At 41.5% G+C, this 20,062-nt stretch overlaps 1 protein-coding gene across 3 annotated transcripts in view; it reads right to left on the bottom strand.

The window, feature by feature from the left end:
* The window catches only part of LOC308063993 (glutathione S-transferase 3-like), a 28,495-nt gene extending 8,730 nt beyond the window's left edge, over window positions 1-19,765 (bottom strand). The window contains exons 1-4 of one of the 3 annotated variants that reach the window (XM_080387766.1): window positions 19,436-19,765; window positions 16,809-16,908; window positions 3,731-3,782; window positions 43-175 (exon numbers count right to left, since the gene is read on the bottom strand). In XM_080387766.1, the coding sequence (XP_080243892.1) occupies window positions 43-175; window positions 3,731-3,782; window positions 16,809-16,908; window positions 19,436-19,608 (458 nt within the window). In that variant the 5' untranslated portion in view covers window positions 19,609-19,765. The other 2 variants (XM_080387765.1, XM_080387764.1) reach the window with 2 other exon arrangements.
* Between the last annotated feature and the right edge of the window lie 297 nt (window positions 19,766-20,062).

Here is a 20,062-nt window from a genome sequence, read left to right as displayed (position 1 = left end):
AATAACAGATTGCTCATTAAGTGAAAGGAGGTGTTACAGTACAGGGCTCTCTCCTTCAAGTCTTTCCCATAGAGATTGTATTTCCCTGCTATGTAGCTGAGGATGGCTCTGGTCTGCACCATCTTCATTCCATCGATCTCAACCAGGGGCACTTGCTGGAACATCAGGACTCCATCTAGGGTGGAGAGTTGAGGGAAAGCTTGTTAGTTCTTCCTAGACTGCTATCTTTACAGGAGAGCAAGAGACTAAGCACATTTCTTTGCAGTGTAGCAGATTATTGATATCTTGCCCTACCGTAAAACTCCATGCGGTAAACTAACATTATGGGAAAGATCAAATACGGACTAGCTTGCACCACGCTTTTGTAGCTAGGTCATTACAGTGCACTGGGCCCCTTGCTTTACAGCATTGCCAGAGCTTCACTGGCTGATGGGAGCTGGCACTGCTTGCTCCTTTGGGCTTCTGGACCCTGCCTCATGCTGGCAGGAAAAGCCTGAGCCAGCACTTTCAACCCAAGGGACTAGAGGAGAATAAAGGTCTGTGTTAAATCTGAACTTAAAAAAAAAAATCCAATTATTTTGAATGCAGATCAGTTCCCTGTCACAGACATACACACATAAGTAGAAAGAACGAGAGGGGTAGTACTGCAGCAAGGGTGAGCTACCAGGATAACAGAAGAGGTCAGGCCACTTAAACATTGTGAAGCTCTCCAGCTTGGCAGTCCTGGGTAAATGGCTGAACTTAGTTATCTCAAAGGTCTTTTCCAACCTAAATGATTCTATGATTCTAAACTACAGAGTTGAAGGCAGGGACTCTAACAGGAGTTGCTGTTTAAGTTTTAACAATCCCCCCAGGGACAAAAGTTTGAGAGTACACATAGATTTTCATTACAGGCCTATCCTCACTGTCATTCCACAACAATTCAGACCTATTTAGATACGTCTTCGTAGTTATTTTCTCCTGGTGCTGGTAGGAGCATTTGTGGAAGCCTTCAGTGAGGCAGCTCTGAGAGCTAGGCTGACGAGATTCAGAACAGCAAAGTCAGCCTTTTCTAGACCAGTTTTCTGCTGGATTCTTTCATGGTCTTTGGCGATACTCCCTCCTCCATTTACACATTAAGGGCATCCAGAGAACAATCCCGCCCTGTTCAAATCACAGCAACACTCGAAATCCAACTAGGCAGCTGTCACTTTGCATTGGTCAAAGTTAATAATTTGTTTTAATCTGTTCAATGCGTCCTCCTTTCAGGTGTAAAAGTTCATTTTAACAGACACATCTGTTTGCACTGTTCAATAGCTCCACAGAGCTATTAAAATACTTTGCTAGTCTAGAATTAATAAACATTCTTCATTCATTCTATATTATTATTTTACAGTTTAAATTCAAAGAGTCGTTCCATCTGCAGCAATGAATAGCCTTTTTTTCTTGTAAACATTCACTGAAAGATCATGTGTCTTCATGTCTTTCCAGGACACACCTCTGCAGCTTGATATCTATCTAGCAGAAACAAAGTAGAATGGGAAAACTAACAGTTCTGCAAGGGAACTTTTTCAGCAGGAAGATGTGAAACAATAAAATCTCACTTTCTGGCCCCTGACAAAAAGTGATCCAGCAAATGTGAATGAACTGAATGCATGGTTTGTTTCTTATCTACAGAAAAGAGGGATTTCTCTCTTATGACCAGCAGTGGACCGCTTCTCCTTGCTTTGCAGTGAGAACCACTTCACATAACCACTGCACAGAATATATATGCAGGATTAAAAGCAGTTTGCCAGTGGTTTTACAGACGGGATTGTGCTGTCAGAAGGTGTTCTGTGGAACATACCTTAAAAACCAATCACTTAGACCTACTTTTCATCAATTACCAGCAGACTTTGTTGATATTCAGGTTGCAACCTGGGCAACCTGTGGCTATACAGATTGAGCCAAGCTAGCAATCTCTCAGGCCAACATGGTACAGGTCTGGCCAGGCTGATGTGATTTAATTCTCCAGGCCTCCAAAACAGCTGTCTGTCAGCAAGCTGCCTGTTGGGAACAGCCCCTGTCCCAGGCTTCATCCTGGACACTGCTGGGGCATTGCTTAGAAGATCATCAGCTGGCACCTGCTGAAGTCACATCTGGACCATTCTAACAATGTGCTGGTGTTTAAACACAAAATAAGCTAACAAAAAGCATTTTGGAAGGAAGAGGTAATGTGGGGTTATTCTGTGTTCAGACCTGCCCTGCAGGACCGGCAGCATTCCAGAGGTTGCTTTATCAAGATGACTAACTAGTTTGTCTTTCTTAAACCCATCATATTAAATCCCACATTTTTCTTTGAGTTCTCACTATCTTAATCTCTCTCTCTATATATAAAAAAGCCCTTGATCTTCTTTATAAAACCTCCCTATCCCTTTCATCACCATTTAGTTCTTCTCTCTGAGTATGGATAAGCTTGGATGCTGTATCCAGGATTGTACCACTTGGTCTGGATTAATTAGCCCTGTGAAGCAAATTCAGATTTGGGCTTTCAGTATCTAAACTATCACACTTAGAGCTATACCTGGTATCTTTACACTGCACTGCTCTCCCACATCAGTTTCCCAGACAGCTGGACCTGCTATTTTAATTCTGCTCTTCATTATACCCTTTTTTTAAAAAAACAAAATATATATATTTAATATTAATTTTTCTGTCAGAATTTCTTTAAACACAGCTTGTCCTTTCTGACCAAGCAGCCAGAATGCAGCCAAGTCCTCTCCCAAGTCTCCCAGCATGATTTCACAAGCTCAGCCTGCGGTGAGGTTTCTCTTAGATCTCCTGGGCAGCAGGTAAACTGTAGGGCAGGTGCACTCTGTAGTGCTCCTCATAGTCCCAACTCCTTCTCCACCCTGGCAGCAAGGTCTTCTCCTTCTAGGGTGGCTGCAGAGGGATTTGGTCTAGCCAAATATCAAGGGCAGTGGCTGTGGATATGCACTGGTGTTTGGGAACTGGTCTCACTCCCACAGCTGACATGAAGCCTTTGTGGCTTGCTGGTTTGACCATGTCAGACTTTCCACAGGTCTCCCTGCTGGGTCCCTGTTTTTTAACTGGCAGAAGCTTCACAGCTCAGTCTTGTCCTGCTTAGGACTGTCACTAGTGTGTTTGCAGACAGCCTAGCACAAAGGAAAACGCTTTCCTGGGGATTTTGATGCTATGTCAGCCTTTCATTTAAAGGCTTATCTCACTGAGGTTCAGAACCAACATATAGGTACATCTATCTGTTCTAGTCATCTCAACAAGAGCTCAGGCCAGCTGGCACAGAGTGGCCATCTTCATTCTATGCAGTGCTCTCTGCCTATAGAGCATGGCGGTCACATCTAAATGACAACTTGGAAATGGCCCTTGGCCTGGGACAACTCCCAAATGATGCCTAGGAATTGCTTTGGGGAGTGCTATTCACCCTGGACCAAAAACGTGCCAGGAACCATGCTAACAGTTCAACAGCATACATAATTAAGTTCCATTAAATAGGTATATTTGCTGCTCCTGTTTAATGTGATACAATAAATGAGTCACAGAAGCTATGGCTTTTAGCTTATAGGATTTGTTTGGCACTGGAAAGAACAGGTTACTCAAACTCAGCATTTCGGTATTCTAGGTGTGCACCTGGAAGTTTGCACTGGTTTAAATAAACTAATTTTAAACCACAAATTTAGCTAAATTGGAGCAATTTTCTGAGGTGCTAAGCCTCAGATGTTAGGATTCTTACCTTTGATTAACTTTTCATACTGTTCTCTTGTTTCCAAAAAATTTTCCTCAAACTGGAAAAGGAGACACAAGTGTTACACTGCTGTATTTTAGCGTTTTTCTTCTGCAAGTGACTACACATAACCGTATGCAGAAGGGTCGAACCAAGCAAAAGATAGTGGGCTGCATCTTCAACTGCGCTGTTTGGCCACAGATGTCCTGAGGATCCCCCATGTGTCCTCACAGACGGGGAGGAGCAGAAGGTCCTGGCCGCTTCTGCCTCAGCACTGATTCAAAAACAACCTAAGTGTGGGGACATCTAGAGGAGGGAGACGGGTTATAGCTAGTGCCAAGGGAAGCACGAGGTAAAGCAACTATTTCTAACCCCACCCCAGGGCATGCAAGTCAACAAAGCTCTTTTGTTTACACACAGTGCAACTGCAGGCAGAGTAAGACTGAGTTAAGGTGGTTTTGCACAGCGGAAACCTCAGACTAATTAAGGACCTTTAAGTAAATCCCCAATATGATTAATTGCTTCATGGAACTGATACTAGCTCTAATAAACTCCAAGCTCCACTGTGTTTGCACCCAAAGTATTAACACCAAACAAAGTCGTTACAAACATGCAGTGCCACTGGCCAAATTAATTTAGTCACCCCCTTGCAGCCATTTATCCTTTATGTGCATGTTAAATTGTGCCTTGCTGAGGCCAGTTGGAAACACCAGTGTGGAACACTGTAGTCAACTAACCTCCACACCAGCTGCTGCCAGCAGCCATCGTATGGTCTCCATTCGCCCCCTTCCATTAAGGTAGGTAAGCCTAGGCTTCCCTGACATGCTTCTGAGCTCCCGGTTCCCTGAAAAATATGAAGCAGAAAACAACATCTCATAAAACTGGTGTAAAGTACCATTATTTTGATGTGAGAGAGAGCCTTTTTTATTCTCACTATGCCTGCTGATGTTTCAACTCCATCTGGTTTAAAACAGAAGATGAGAGATGTGCCAGTGACACTACAGGCTGTGCTAGGAAAGGAAAGATGCGCAGATCTGTAAAGCCTTCCCCAGTGCTCGTACAGAGGTTTGGTATGATTATAAGCAAACACAGACATGTTTAAACATGTGGTATGAATCCCAAGCTACAGGGGGAACCTTGCTGTATTTTAACACAATTATACGAAGCCACCGAAAAGTCTACCACATCCTCAGGGAAGTTATTCACTCACCCTCCTTGCCCTCATCCTCATTGAAAAGATGAAGAGAAGAAAACAAAACATGTTGTACTAGAAGGCTGAAATAGTCTAGCTTTGTTTGCCAGATGTGGGAGCACATTTTGCAGCTTCAACTGCATCCACTTCTTTCCTCATTTAGGGGCAAATGAATTGTTAATCTTCCCTTTGTTCCATGAAACAGGCTGAGCTTCCTTGGCAGTCCTATTGAATGGCTACAGCCTGTTTCATTGCTGCTTATGGCACCCTTGAGGTGTCCCTCAGAGCCTGGAACGTAGATCTGAATCTAGCTGCGTTGCTTCAGGTGCCCCCCAAAAGTATCCCCTAGGGCACCAGGGACCTGCGCGCCCAGGGGGTGGGCACATCGGAGGCTGTCTGAAGCTTGCTGTAACAGCACCTCTCTGCACCATGAGCAACAGAGCTCCTGGCAGAGAGAGCATGTCTGTGTCGAGCAGTTTCATACGTAGGAACGAGCTGGAGTACTTGTGCTGACACGAATAAAAGTGTTTGCAAATCAAGGCCTTAATTTCTCTGTGCTTCATTACCCTGATTGCTTAAAAAAAAAAAAAAAAGGACTACTATTCCCCCTTCACTAAGATGTTACTATCATACACAAATGATGGGGAGAAAAATGCTTTAAAATGGGTATCCTAATCATGTTCCAATGGCTCAGAAACCTGAGTGCCTGATTTAAGAAAATATTTTTACAGATGAGCCCAGTTTTCTCAGAGCTAAAAGCCAAGGGCACAACATCATGTCTGTCACACTCTGCATCCACATGATGTTTCCCATTCGAATGAGATTCAGTATGGTCCAGTTATGTGTTTTCTTCAAGTTACAATGCTTTGTAAGCATACGGAAAATGAAGTACGTTTGGAACATATTTTGCCAAAACCTGATTTTAAAGAACAATCAGATTGAGAGTTCTCCCTTGAACATTTCTGGTAAGAACCAAGTCATGTCATCACAATAAATAGGGATATTTTGGGTAATTTAGACAATATAATCCAAATACACAATAAAGGGAAAAATGATCACCTCCAGTTTTAAAGTGCAAATAGCTGTTGCTAATCACAATGTTTTGCCTCTAGGACAATGGTTTTAATAGTTTCTGCATGTTGTGTGATTAGCTTTCACTATATGGCACTGCAGCTTATCTGTATAGTTCAAAACATACATCACACCCAAATCATTTCAACACACATTGCCTGAACTTGTAATGTGCAGAAACTTACAGTAAATAAGACTTTTCCTTTAACAAGAAAAACCAAAGACTTCAATACCAAGAATATGAAAGTTAAAATTTTAAATTACTGGACAATTTATCTATTGTTTGTAGAACAAAAATAGAGTGAAAAGCCTTAGGTAGGTATCATATTATCGTTTTACATGAATAAGAAATTCTATATGGCATTATATAATGTGAGAAGAATAATGAGAAATAGAGAATAAAAACCTGTCATCAGCTACCTTTTTTTTTTTTTAAGAATAAGTCTGTCAGTTGTAAGTAGATTTTAGTTGCCTTAAGCTTCTAACACAGAAAAAAACCCTTGTTTTTTGGTAAAGTCTCCTCAATCTTCAGGTCCACTGAGTGTATCTCCATTGACTATACAGACTTGACACAGGTAGCTCACATTAAGACTGCGACATTGACATTTCAGTGCCTGGGTCTGGACCTGAGGAGTGCCCTGAAGGCTCAGTTTAGTTGCCCATTCCTATGTGACTACTGACACCTGAGATTCCCTAAAGGTGGGCAGACACAACCCTTGACTTACCAGAGACAGGACAACTTTTTCTACCTTAAATCAGTATACTTATTCATCTAGACTCTCAATGCCTTTTTGCATTTATTTGGGGAAAGGTACAGCTAACACAGACAAGGCTCCCCCAGAACTTCACTTGGTTCTCCACTATTTTTCTAAAATTCTAGCAAGAGATTTTCAGGATGTTTTGTTAAAAAAAATGTTGTGTTTTTGATACAATATATTGATGAATTATTGGTAGCCAAGGAATCTTTATAACTGACACCCATTCCTCACTGTTTGCCTCAGCTGAAAAAGGCCATTGGGACTCTCCACATAAGTTACAATTTTTATAACAGAAGTACAGAACACCCAAGTTACATTCTCCAACAAGAGGAACAGTGTTTATCTGAAAACCATATTAAAACCATTCAAAATCTACCATGAGCAGGTACTAAAAACAAACTCAAGCCTTTTTAGGAGCAGTTTCATAGCTACCTTGCTCAGCTCTGAACTGCACTGCAGGATTCATGCCCTGGTTAAAAAATTTCTTTCTCTTGCTCTCTCTCTATTGCAGCTTCTAGCTGGTGAGTAACTATTGAGACCACGCTTAGTATACCTGGCACACGAACTAAAGAGAGCAGAGAATCTACATTACCCCGGTAGATGCCCTAATACATTTGGAAGTCACTTCACTATAAACAGTTGCTCAAATGCTTTAAGAAAAAGGAACTTTTAAGTTAGTACTTACCTTCTGGCCTCAACTCAGCTTCCACCCAGCACAGGCAGGTTCCCTCCGGGTGATTAAACTTTGGAGCTTGGGGGAGTTTCCAGCTATACCCAATTAGAGAGAGAATCTCCCATGGCTGTTAAGCTGGCACTATCCCGCTTAAAGACATATGTCTCTGAAAATTGCCATCCAAGGCAGAGACTTTCTTTTTCAGTTTGCCGATTTGACTATGCCATGGGGGTAGCCTCATAGTTTCTACAGTAGCCATCTATCCAAACTACTGTCTTGGAATTACTGGAGCTTTTTACCCAAATACTAGAGCGAGACACTTTAATATACTAAGAAAATTACAGATTTTTCTGGGTCATTTTTAGGGTAATAGTAACCATTTAAAGACTAACTGCTGACATTTCTAGGCATATTTCACTATTTAACAGCAACCCAGGTTTTTATTTCCACAGAAAAGATACCCAAAGAATAGGATAACAATGTTCAATTACTTAGAAGTACAGTTTGCTGGTGTCAAACTTAAAGTTGGAATAAAAAATAGATGAGTAGTTTATGTCACTAATCACCCCATGTCTTAAGGCAACGGCATTAATTTTGGAAATTGAGTGTATGTGGCTAATGCTCAGTTAGACATGAAATGAACTATGATTTTCCTACCCTGTTTCCAAGAAAAGTAACTGCTTCAGATTTGTTACAGACATTTCAGGGGAAAATATGAAAACTGAAAGTGGGTGTGAATGGGAAATGGGTTTTTGGTGGCAAAGATCAGGTTCTCACCTCTAACATAGACCCATTTGTGATGCTGGGCATCACTTTACATCCCTGCAGCAGATGTCAGCACAGCTAATCTGAAAATCTGCTCACAGAACCCATGCTGTCATCAAAAATTGCGTTTATCAGTCTAAAGCCATGGCTGTACTAACACAGCATCTCAAGGTGGGGAATCTCAGGACAAAAATCTCTAGTGACTACCTTGAGGAAATCCCTCCAAAGCTGCTACTTTCTTTTTTCCCCACAGTTGGAGTTTGGTTATGGTTTCTCTGTCTGGCAGTTGCTGGCGGACTCATCTAGAGGATGCATTTCCACTAGTGGCTTCTCACAAATTTGTAATTTACATGCTTCAAAGGTTGATGATGTCAGAAAAAAACTTACTGCATGGTGCTTCTTTATACTTTGCCTAATTTTAACTCTCTCAGGTCCATCATTCACTGAATAAAGCACCACACTAAATGTACATTTCTGTACTGTGTCTATGTCAAGGCCAGTTACCACCCCCAGAAAATTCCCCAGGTATGGGTTGGAAGCCCAGCATAGGCCCAGAACTGTTCCCAGCAGGCAGATGGGTACAGCACCCTATTCTGGAAGCTAGGGCTGTAGTGTAAATGCATGCTGCATCACGCTAGCTGGCAGCGGTGCCAGCCAACGGTCCCCATATGCCTAAAGCACTAATGTAGATGCAGCTACAGTAGGAGTGTGGCACATGCAGGACAGGACAGCTGAGTAAGAAAGGAGCATTTTTGCATATTTGTCCATGATGGCAGCACTGAATCAAGATTAATCTATTCCTCCTTTTGAGGTCTTTGATAACAGCATATACCTGAGTGCAAAAGCTGGTTCAGGAGCAGTGACCACAGAAAAGCATGCAAGTAACCATTGTCTCCTTGTCTTTTCTGCAGTCTCAAATCTGCCAATGGCAGCAATAGGCTTGATGGCAAAGAAGAAGGGGAAGAAGAGGTCTCTGATTTGATGCTCAGAGATGAGTGGTCAAGAAAAGCATTCTGATCCTTTTTGGATTTTCTGAATTTGGCCACATCCAACTTTAACTGTTGTTCCCCTTCCACACACTCCTATTTGCCAGAAACCTTCCCCCTTGTTCTCTCTTTATTTTGCTTCCAGCACAGCCTTTCATAATGTAACTGTAAAGCTCCCTCGACTTGACATCTAAAGGTATTGCACCAATGAGGTTACTATCATCTATAACTTGAATAGCTGGTCTGTAAACCTCTAGAGTAGAAAAGAAAAGAAGTTTCTTTTATTAATAATTTGTTAAGCCACACCTGTGAGTATTCAGGCAGGTGGCATGGAGCCCAGATGCCACTTAAGTGATCTTGGGATTGGCATAGGCAGAACTTAAATAGTACATAAACCATGCCCTGGTATGTCAGGCTCCCACTGTGCTCTGCAGACACACTTCATTGTGCTGTAGGTTAAACAAGTCCAAAGTCTTCTTGAACGTACTTGCCTGCAGTCCTCACAAACCACTAAACTGGCCTGGGGGACCACCTGATGTCAGCTTCCAGCAGTGTCATCTCAGAGGCGAGGACAGGTTATATGACTGACTGCCACTAGGGAATTAAACAAGGGCGGTTAGGATCCTCCCCATGCTGCTTATCAAGCTCCTAACCGGAAGCATACCACCATTGTGATAAAAAATTAGAGTCCACATAAATAGTTAGAACAAGTCATGCATCACTCAAACCTAGACTTGCTGCAAAACTTCAGCAACTGCTCTGTTTCTGTCCTGGGAGCTTTACTGGTTTACTTTACACCCAAGGACAAAGTTAATCAAGCTTGTATTGACCCTCGCACGTATTTCTGTGAGCTGTTTGGCACTTACCTGCACCACTGGCACGGAGAAGTCTGAACACTGTAATCCTAATTCTGATTTACACCCATTGTGCTGCTGGCAGGGAGAGCTTAAATGGAGTGTCTGTGTTTACAGAACGTTATTTGGATTGTCTAGTCATTATTGATATAAATATAAATATCTCAACGTGGTCAAGAGAATGATTTATATAGGTGCAAGACAGGCAATATCAAGGCTTCAAAGCCAACTGGAAAACAGTTGTACTTAGTACAAATTTCATTGTGAAATATTCTTCTTAAATAACTCATAATGACTTCATCTTTTGATAGAAACTTGTGTATGTTTCCCCTATTTGGTCTCTGGTGTGTGCTGTGAAACTTTCTAGGACTCTCAGTTTGTGTGTTGTTACAACTACAACTAATAATAATCTAAGCTTAGGTTTAAATAATCCTTTTATTTTCAAAAGAGAGTGTAAAGAAGCAAAGCAGATATTGCAGTCCTATTTTTATCTGCTGTTGACCAACTATATAGCTAGACAACAATTTGGGGTTTTTTCCCAGTAAAAAAGGGTGTTTTGCAATAAAAAATATTAAAATTGATCCCTTGAATAAATTTAATATAATCTCTTATTCTGTAAAACATTTTTTGTTTGTTTTGGTCCTTTTTTAAATAAAAACAGACTTATTTATACATCTTAGACAGGGAGAAATAGGTTTTATTTCTTCTATTATAAAACACTTTTGTTTTCACTGAAGTACGAGTCCTTCTCCATCTCTCCTACTTTGACCTCACGCATAAGAAATATCTAATAATTTTATCTAACATTTCTTTTAACAAATTGAACTGTAATTCACTGCTCACATGCATTTCTCAGCTTTGCTTTTTCATTTTCTTCCTTTCGTATTTTACTTTGTTGGGTGTGTTTCCCTACGCTCACTTTATTACTTCTGCATTGCATAAGAGTGCATTTTAAGTTTTCTTCCTCAAAACTTCCAATGAATATGGGTATATTACTATTTCATTTAATTACTTACAGAAAAGGCAACTCTGAGGGAATGGAGGGCACTTTCTCTTCTACATCAGGATAGCTTCAATCAGTTGCTGGACTTCCACCCACAGAAGTTTAACAGACATGAAAGATGGGTAAGTAGCTTGATTCAAGAGGAAAAAGGCTTACAGGAATTAAAAAACATTTTACAGTTTTGCCCCAGTACAGAGTTGATGGAGATATTAATGACCTAAACCTACATTTCAGGTTTATTTCTGCATCCCTGGACAGTTTTATAAATTGCATATGTACACTAGCTGCTACATTTCCATAAAAACTACAAATAAAAAATGATCAGAAGAAACAGTAGGTATGGTATAAGATACATTAAAAGTGGAGGGAAAGAAACGTGGTTAGTCATATGTGCGCTGGGTCAGATACGAATCTCCACTTGCTTTTGTTCACTTGTTCTCAAGGAGAGGTTTTCAGTGCAAGTTTGATAATGGAATAGGAATCTGGTTCATCTTGCCCAGCTCGTTAGCAGCACTAGAGACTATAGGCTCGGTGCTCACTCCACAAAAGCAACATCTCACTTGTACATAAGCCTCTTTTCATCAGTCTGCGCAGTGGGAGGTTAAATTGAATGTAAGCATACAGAGAACTGAACTGCCTTTGCCATAGCAGGAATATTAAAAGAAGGCTTTGATGTGCTTGAGAACCATATTGAAACAGTGAACAGTCTTTACATACAAGATAATGAAGTTGTAATAAGTAAAATACAGTAAATACACTCATGTTAGAAAAATGTTCACGGGGCTATGTTTCACTGCTGAATGTGGAGACTCCTAATCTTCTACACAGGAAAAAGCAGAAAAGACAGATCAGTCTTTAGGACTGAAACCTATACACTGCAGTGTCTTCAGTAGTCTGGCTTGAAGAGGCATCCCTCTTGCTTCAAGGGGAACCAGGACACTATATAACTAGTGAAGTCTAACTCCATCCCTTTTGTAGGACAAAAATGACCTCTGGATCCTGGAGATGTACGTTCTCTAGCCTCAACCCTGCACTGCTTCATATTAGCGCCTATTGCTATTAGCAAGAAAGTACCATGGCCCTGTCACAGCACTCTCCAAACTATCAAGCAGCAACAAGGTCTTTCCCCATCTCATACCAGCACACTCTCCATCCAGCCCCTCTGCAGCCTTCTCCTCATATAGCCTCATCCAGAGCACACTCTCTTTTCTCTTGATTCTTCCTCTCTCTACTTCTCCCTCAGCTCCTCCCTCTTCATTGGCTCTCAACCACTTCACTTAACCAGCCACAGCTGCACCTTATCTCCATCAGCCAACCCACGGCCCCTGAAGCCAGCCCACAGTTGTATATTATCAGTGCTAATTAACCCAGCTTCATTCTTCTACATGGCCCAAGAAAAATAAACACTGTGCTTGTTTGATTGAGGTTAAGATACTCCTGTTACACCATTGTTTTGTTGTGTGTGCCGACTTTGTGAGAACTTAAACTTAGAATGAGATACTCTGCAAAGTGTGAGAGTTAATGCTGTTCATTTCAAAGCTGTCCCTGTGCAACCCCTTCTTAGAGAAACTTTCTCAGAAATAATTGTTCAAAGCAAGTTTTCAGAGGAATCCAGAACAAACAGTTGTCTGCTAGATCACACCTTCAGTAAAGTTCTCCTACAGCAAAACTGTCTGCTGAATAATAGCAAGAATTAAATCAAGTAGTTACTTCCTTGCTTGAAAAAGCAAGCAGGGGCATGATCTATGCTTAAACTAATGTTTATCCGAGTATGCTAGCACAGTTGGGATCATATGTGCTAAGCTATAGCATTTAAGGCTGAAAGAGGTGAAGATATTTTTCTCTTGCCAGAAAGGATAACGTTTCCATTCCATCTTCTCTTGGATGATGTTTCCAGGCCTGAGATCCAATGGTTCTGCTGCAGTGTAGAAATTGGTCTGAAATAGCAGTAGTTGTAGGGCAAGCAACATAAATGAATTGCAACCTGCAGCATAACCAGAAAATTGTCCCCAGTTCTGCATTAGAAGTGATGCCTATAGCTAGGTACTTCATGGGTCAATGTCAGAGCTGGACGCTGAGTTATACAACTATGCTATTTTGAAATTTCCATTGGACGTCAAAGTTACATTAACTTTCTTGGATGCCAGTGCCACACTGGGAGATGGTATATGGTTGATTATCCACCATGTCCTTCAGCTCCTCCTCCTCTGAGTTCCTGCTTCTCCCCTCAATGGGAATTTAGGGAAAGGGAATTTAGCTACAGTAAATGCAAATGTATCTTGTTTATTCATTCCCAGTATGCATACTGATACTTTTTCTTCCTTGAACCCGCTTCAACCGATTCTTCCAATCATTTGCACCATTTAAAAGCAGGTTATTGTAAAGTAACCGTTAAAGTCAGATACTTCACTAGCTGACGATTAGTTTTCCTTCTTTTGAAAAACTATAGGAAGTGGACATTTAAAGGCTATGTATTGAGATAGCCCAATCACATTTTTTCCCCTTGACACAGACACAACATTAAGACTTGGATTTAATTTCACATGAAACCAGAAGTTTTCCAACAGCTTTTAGTTGTTCTTCCCCCAGCTTCTAAACCATGCACTTTTTGCAGGGCTGTGGAACACCATGCAATCACAGATAACATCAATGGCAGATCTTATTTTGCAGCGAAAAGTTAAAAACTAACCATTGCTTTCCAGAAAGTTTTCTGTTTACAGAAGTAGTTTAACATTTACATGCCAGTCACCTCTTGAATATGTGTATTAATCTTTTACTAAAGATCAATAAACCTCTGCCTCAAATATTTTTGTGTAAAAATAATTAATTTGGAACAAATCAGTTGGCTTGTGTCTAACTGGCCTGTCATGCTCACTGCAAATTGTGTCACTGAGGCACACAGGTGATTCTCTGGGTGTGCAAGTACGCAATTAATTCTAGATGTATCTAAGCTACTATAATAAATTCAAGAAGAGTAATACTGTTACAGTACAGGGCTCGCTCCCTCAGGTCCTTCCTGTAGAGGTTGTACTTCGCTGCTATGTAGCTGAAGACGGCTCTAGTCTGCACCATCTTCACCCCCATCAACCACCATGGGCACTTGCTGAAACAGCAGGCATCCACCTATAGGGAAAAACACACATTATTCTACTGGATCTAGTAACTCCACGTCAGATTTCTTGCTGTCTTCAGATCATTACTTTTATGGTTAGCTTGCTGTAGGTAGTCATTATATTAAACTGGAGTTCTTCCATGCAAACAATAAATTACAGTGGTGCAGACAAATTAAACTGCAGAACACAATTATTTTGGATTAGTTGAAGTTGCAGTCAGTCAGTTGAAGTAGCAGTCACTGAAGTTGCAGTCAGGACAACGTACAGCAACTTTTATGCTGAAATTGAAACAATACAGTGAAGACAATCACACTAAACACCGAGTAAAAAGTGTCTAATTCTAAATACATTAAAAAAAAATCTGTTCCATTATTTAGAACACAGTTGAAGCAAATATCATATTCCCAAATTCCTCTCTTATAACCAGTATCTTAAGCTAAATCAGGACATTCAGTGAAGGTTTAAAGATATGTTTTTTCCAAGCTCCTGAAGCCCAGGGTAAGTTTGTGGCACCAGATGGGACACGTAAACAAATGGAGAACAGAACAAACCAGAGGCATGGGAAACTCTCTGGGTTGGAAAGACATTCAATTTTCAATTGCATCTGTCCACATATAGGAAAAAAAGCAGCATCTGCAGCTGTTAACAGCTCTCAGTCTTACTCCCCTCTCTGCTGTGTGGAAAGAAAGTCACACACAGTCTTCCAAGTCTTCTCTTCACGTGTCTTCTCTGAGACTAAGTCTGGTCACACTTGAGGTTTTATGCGGACTCACCTTACAGGAGCTTCTCATACTGTTCTTGGGTTTCCAAAAACTCTTTTTCAAACTGAAAAAAGGGAATGACGAAGAAGAGGAAATGAGTGTTTTTTTCACATTTCTAGAACAGATAAACTTTTAAAGCATCGTAAAAGGGAGAGAATATATATCATGATTCCTTCCATTCCAGATATGGCTCTAAGGGAGAAAGTACCAAGGGCAGAAGCACTGGCCAAACCTCTTGGACTGGGCTGCTAAAGGCTACCCTAGCAGAAAAACAGGCCAAAAGAACTGGAGTGAGGATGGCTTGTTTGGTATTGAACAGGTAATTTAATGTGAAATAGTCAACAATACAGACTAGGCTGTCCTTAAAATGCTTTCTAGTATGTGAAAAAAAGACCTCAGTTGTGGGATATTTTGATTTGGGAGCTAGACAGGAACAAATTCTTAGGAAGTTAAAACAAAACTTTTACAAAATAATGTAAATAAACTTCCAGCAGGAAGTTTAGTATAGAAGCATGTTTAGGATACCTGAAGATGAATTATCCACTAAATGAGAAACAAAAAGGTACAGAATGGCCTGTAATCAGAATGATGTAGTTATATTTGATATGGATGACAATGGCTGGTCCAATCACTGATATTTATGGAGGAACTGAGTTCAAGAATAAGACACCAAAATTAGATGTCTACATGTACGTGTTTGCATGTGCCATGCATGTCTATAGGCAATGTAGGCCACGGAGGCTAGAAAATGATTGAGCTTACCAATTTCTAGACACCTAGCTATGGAGTCCCAAGGAACCTTCCTCAGTTAACCTCTCTCAGAACATCTGCACAACTTATGTTAATTATTAAGAATTGCTATATTAGGGAAACCCCAGAAGATCGGGCATAATAATACAATGCCAATGTCCAACTATAGTAAGAGTGATCACAGAATCTGAAATACAGAACCTGGGTTTCTTCTGGTGAAAAGCCAGGAAAAGATTATCTCAAGGAAAAATGTAATAATTGGCAGCTATCAACAGGTGGGGATTTTTTAATATTAAAAAAAAAAAAAAAAGAGAGAGGGAATTAAAACATAGGAACAAATGATGCAGGGAAGTAGCCAGTTATACCTTCTGTAAGGCCTTCAAATAAGGACTAGTGATCTTTTTGAAAAACTCTTATTCCTTGGCTCACAAAAGGGGTAACTGTATGAAGCGCACCAGTCTATTGCATAAAAGAGGACACTCGGAGCAGCTACTAGTCCTTTCCATCCTCAAACTGAATTATCAATTTATCACCAAGATAGATGACAAATGAATAAATAAATTATATCCCATTAAAAAAAAATATTTTAAAGTGGTGTCTTGCTTCTCTGGTTTACCCAAATGTATTTCTTCCTGCTCTAAAATTTTTAATTTCCTTACACATGTGGGCCACTTCACCCTGTTAAGCTTCATCTAAATGATGCAAGTAAGACAAAAATATATTTCATGCTATAGCTTACTATGGAGGATGCAGCCAGTGGAGGTAAAAATAAAATAAAAATCTGTGTGAGCATCCAACTGAAAACAGAAAGACTAGAGAAAACATATTTGTTGCTGTTTTATTTGGCGCAGATAATACTTGTTATGCAGGAACACATCTATCATTCAGCTCAACAGCTCTGGGTCAGTAATTGAACGCTTAATTAAGCATTGCACATTCTTGCATTAAGCAAGAAACTGGATTACAGTGTCATTGCTCAGAAGACATGTAACTTGAGGCCATACTTTTGTGTGCCTAAGAGTGTTTAATTACACTGAATAGCCAATGCTCATTTACTATTGTATCTTGGGATACCTTTTCATTTTTGGTTAGTAAGCTGTGATCTGCCTCAAAGACAAGCTTACCAATGTGCAACTTAAAGTAAAAAACACTAAACCAAACCTCAACGCCAACTGCAGCTAACAACCAACGAACTGACTTCGTCTTGCCTCTTCCATCAAAGTAGTAAAGTTTTGGTTTTCCAGCCGTGACTTCAAACTTCCTAGAAGTGTTATAAAAGATAATGTTAGTAATGACACAAAAATCTGATGGCAGCTGAGATAAAGGTTCACAGGTCACTCATGATAAAAATTTAAGTCTATGTTTGACAAAACACTTCAGTAAAGTTTCAGTCTACACTGATTTGGTTTTATGCTGCACATAAAGTCACAGTATTTCATAGTGTTTTCATACCCCTGAAAGTCAGGAAAAGTAAGTATCAAGTTGCTAAGTAGGAGATAACAGAAAAAAATAGTCACCCCTAAGGAAGTCCTTAAAACTTTTAGAAGATATAAGTTTTAGCACTAGAGTTACTCAATCAGCACTGAAAGCCAAGTTTTGATCAAAAGGGAGAAGAGGAAGTTACAAATCTGGCAGCCCTTATATCAAAGAATGCCAAAAGTATCTAAACATTAACTCTATGCATACTGAGTTGAAGTATGGGAACCTATTTTCAAAGCCTCTTGCTTTTCTTTCCAGCTGGGGTGATCCAGGGTATGTGATACAGAATCGGCAGAAGCTTCCTTCAAAAGAATGAGCAGTTTTGTCTGTAATAATCCAGATTAAAATATGAAAATTCAGACTGTTACACTACTTCTACTGGTTGCATTTCTCTCTAGTAATAAACCTGTTGCTAAGCAAAACTTTTATAGACTTTTCAGTTAACCAAATACACCATGCTTTGCAAGCAACATTTTAGTTCTTGAATGGCTTAATAAACAAGGCTATTAATTGTTATTTTTTGAATAGACTAGTGTTTAGGTCTCAGCAGGAATTGGGTCCACTGTAGAGCCATAAACCAAAGGAGCATTAAATTTAATCATACTGGTATTTCATATGCAGAACTCTGTAATAGCAACTCCTTGCTGCAACTGAGAGCTGTTTTCTGTCTGTGGGGAGATTTCTTGTCACTCCAATCCACAGTTCAAGAACTGGAAAACAGGCTGTTGGCATGCAAACAATAATCTGCAGTCCCCAATGTTGCAAGAGCTCCTTCATAAACAGAAGGAAAAAGTGACCTTTGAAAGACCTTGAGCACATGAGGCAAGCAATCAACTTGTTAGCCAATAGGCCTGAAAACAGAACACAAAATACAAGACTGCATCTGGCCATGGGAATTCAAAGGGTCCAGGCTATTTGGCCCTTCATGTCTGCTTAGTGGCCTCCATTTCTTCTTGGGTAAGTCACTGGGAACTAAAACATTGCTGAGTAGTATCTATACTGCTAACAAATTTAGCAGTGCATGAGAAACAGGAAAAAAGGACTACAGGAAAGTATTGGTGTGAACTGCAAGTAAGAACAGAACGAAACAGGAGTTGCTTGTAATACAACCAAATTGACAGAAGAAAAAAGAAACTAAAGGTTATTTTTCATATGAAGATTAAAAATTTAAACGAACAAAAGTCACTTTTCTTCAGCGCACCTTCCTAAGACATGCTCCTAGCAGGCCAACTGACACGTCACAGGAGATCAGCAAGTTGCTTTTGCCAAGCACACACCAAGGCAGCAGAGACAAACAGAAAGTACAGACATGGTGGATGTTTATCTTGTAAATACAGGGGGAGCAGCAAACTTTGAAGACAGCTGTAGCATTCTGGTTCCTAAGACTCAGCCTGCCATGCAATATTGGAATAGAAAGTCCAATGTGTTAACTGAAATCTGATGGAAAGACAGCAGCCCCCTCTTGGGATGGGCAAAGAGCTGCTTCTTTCCCAGCTCTTCTTGCCAGAAGGAGAGAAAACGGCAATTTGCAGTAAGGAGCTGCTATTGCAGGTAGGCTGCTGGCCATTCCCCTCAGCCTGGTATCTCATCAGCAGAAGGACTTTGGGAAGAAAGGATCTGAATTTACACCTTTGTTGTGATTTATGAAGGCTGCCTGGGCTAACAGGGGGAAAGAGGGAACATGAGTATCTGTGCAAGAAGTCATTGCTGCCACCCTAGCCACACAGACCACAAGAACATTGGTGAAGAGGGCCTGGAGACCAGCTGTGCCTGGCACATCCTGCAGATCCAGGACTCCAGGACCCGATTGTCACTGCTTGCCTTCAGCCGCCCTGTTCCACCCCCTCCCACGGAACACCAGCCACCGGGGGAAAGCCCCCCGCTCAGCTACGACAGGCAGTAACCTCCCGGGCCATGGGCTACAACCCTGCCCATTCGCGGCAAGTTCTGTGTAGACACGGGATGAAGCGCGGCTCGTGCTATTAGAGGGGGAAGCTGCCATGCTGGTGGTGGTGGGGTGAGGGCCTGAAGGCCAAAGCAGAAGAAAGCGAGCTCCCACGGGATGGGAAGTGCTGCAGTAAGCGCTCCTTGCACAAGTGCTCCTTAAGCCCAGGGCAGGCAGCCTGTGGCCAGGGAGGTTCTCCCCGATCAGCCACCCCACTGCCAGCCCGGCCCCCCATGCCACCAGAGCCAAGCGAACCAGGGGACACCAGGGTGGTAATAGGAAAAGAGAAGACACAGAAACCCACGGTATTCACACCGAGTATTAATAAATAAATAAATGAAAACCTAAAAGCAAGCGAACATACACGGCTTTTAACGAGCGAGCCAGCAGCGGTTCCCGCCGCGGGGCTGCCACCCCGTGAGGGAAGGAGCCGGGCCCAGCCGGGCCGGAGGCCGGCACACACCCACCTGCCCGCTCACACAGCCAGGGCACCGCCTCCAGCGGGACAGCCGCCAATAGCAAGAGTTCATTTTGCATATTTCGCAAAGGCTTCTGGGAGAAACATGAAACAAAAAAAGTCAACAATAATCGGATTTCAAACTATTTTAGACCGAAACTGCTTATAGTGTAAGAGGTGGTTGCATGGCGTGGGTCAAGGAATTGTCAGTCTCGACTTGTCGCCATGATCTAAAGATATTTTAGATTCTGACCCTTATATAGCGTTTGGGGCTAACTCGTATTCTGGATGTGAGGGCGATCTGGCTGCGACATCTGTCACCCCATTGATCGCCAGGGTTGATTCGGCTGATCTGGCTGGCTAGGCGGGTGTCCCCTTCCTCCCTCACCGCTCCATGTGCGTCCCTCCCGAAGCTGCGCGCTCGGTCGAAGAGGACGACCTTCCCCGATAGAGACGTACCGTTCATCGGTCAAGGGTATACGGTAGCTGCGCTCCCCTGCTAGAACCTCCAAACAAGCTCAAGGTCCATTTGTA

This window comes from Falco punctatus, assembly GCF_963210335.1.
Source record: "Falco punctatus genome assembly, chromosome: 5".
Lineage (NCBI taxonomy): Eukaryota > Metazoa > Chordata > Aves > Falconiformes > Falconidae > Falco > Falco punctatus.
Note: the sequence above shows the minus strand (reverse complement) of the source record. Positions and strands in the feature narration are given on the sequence as shown.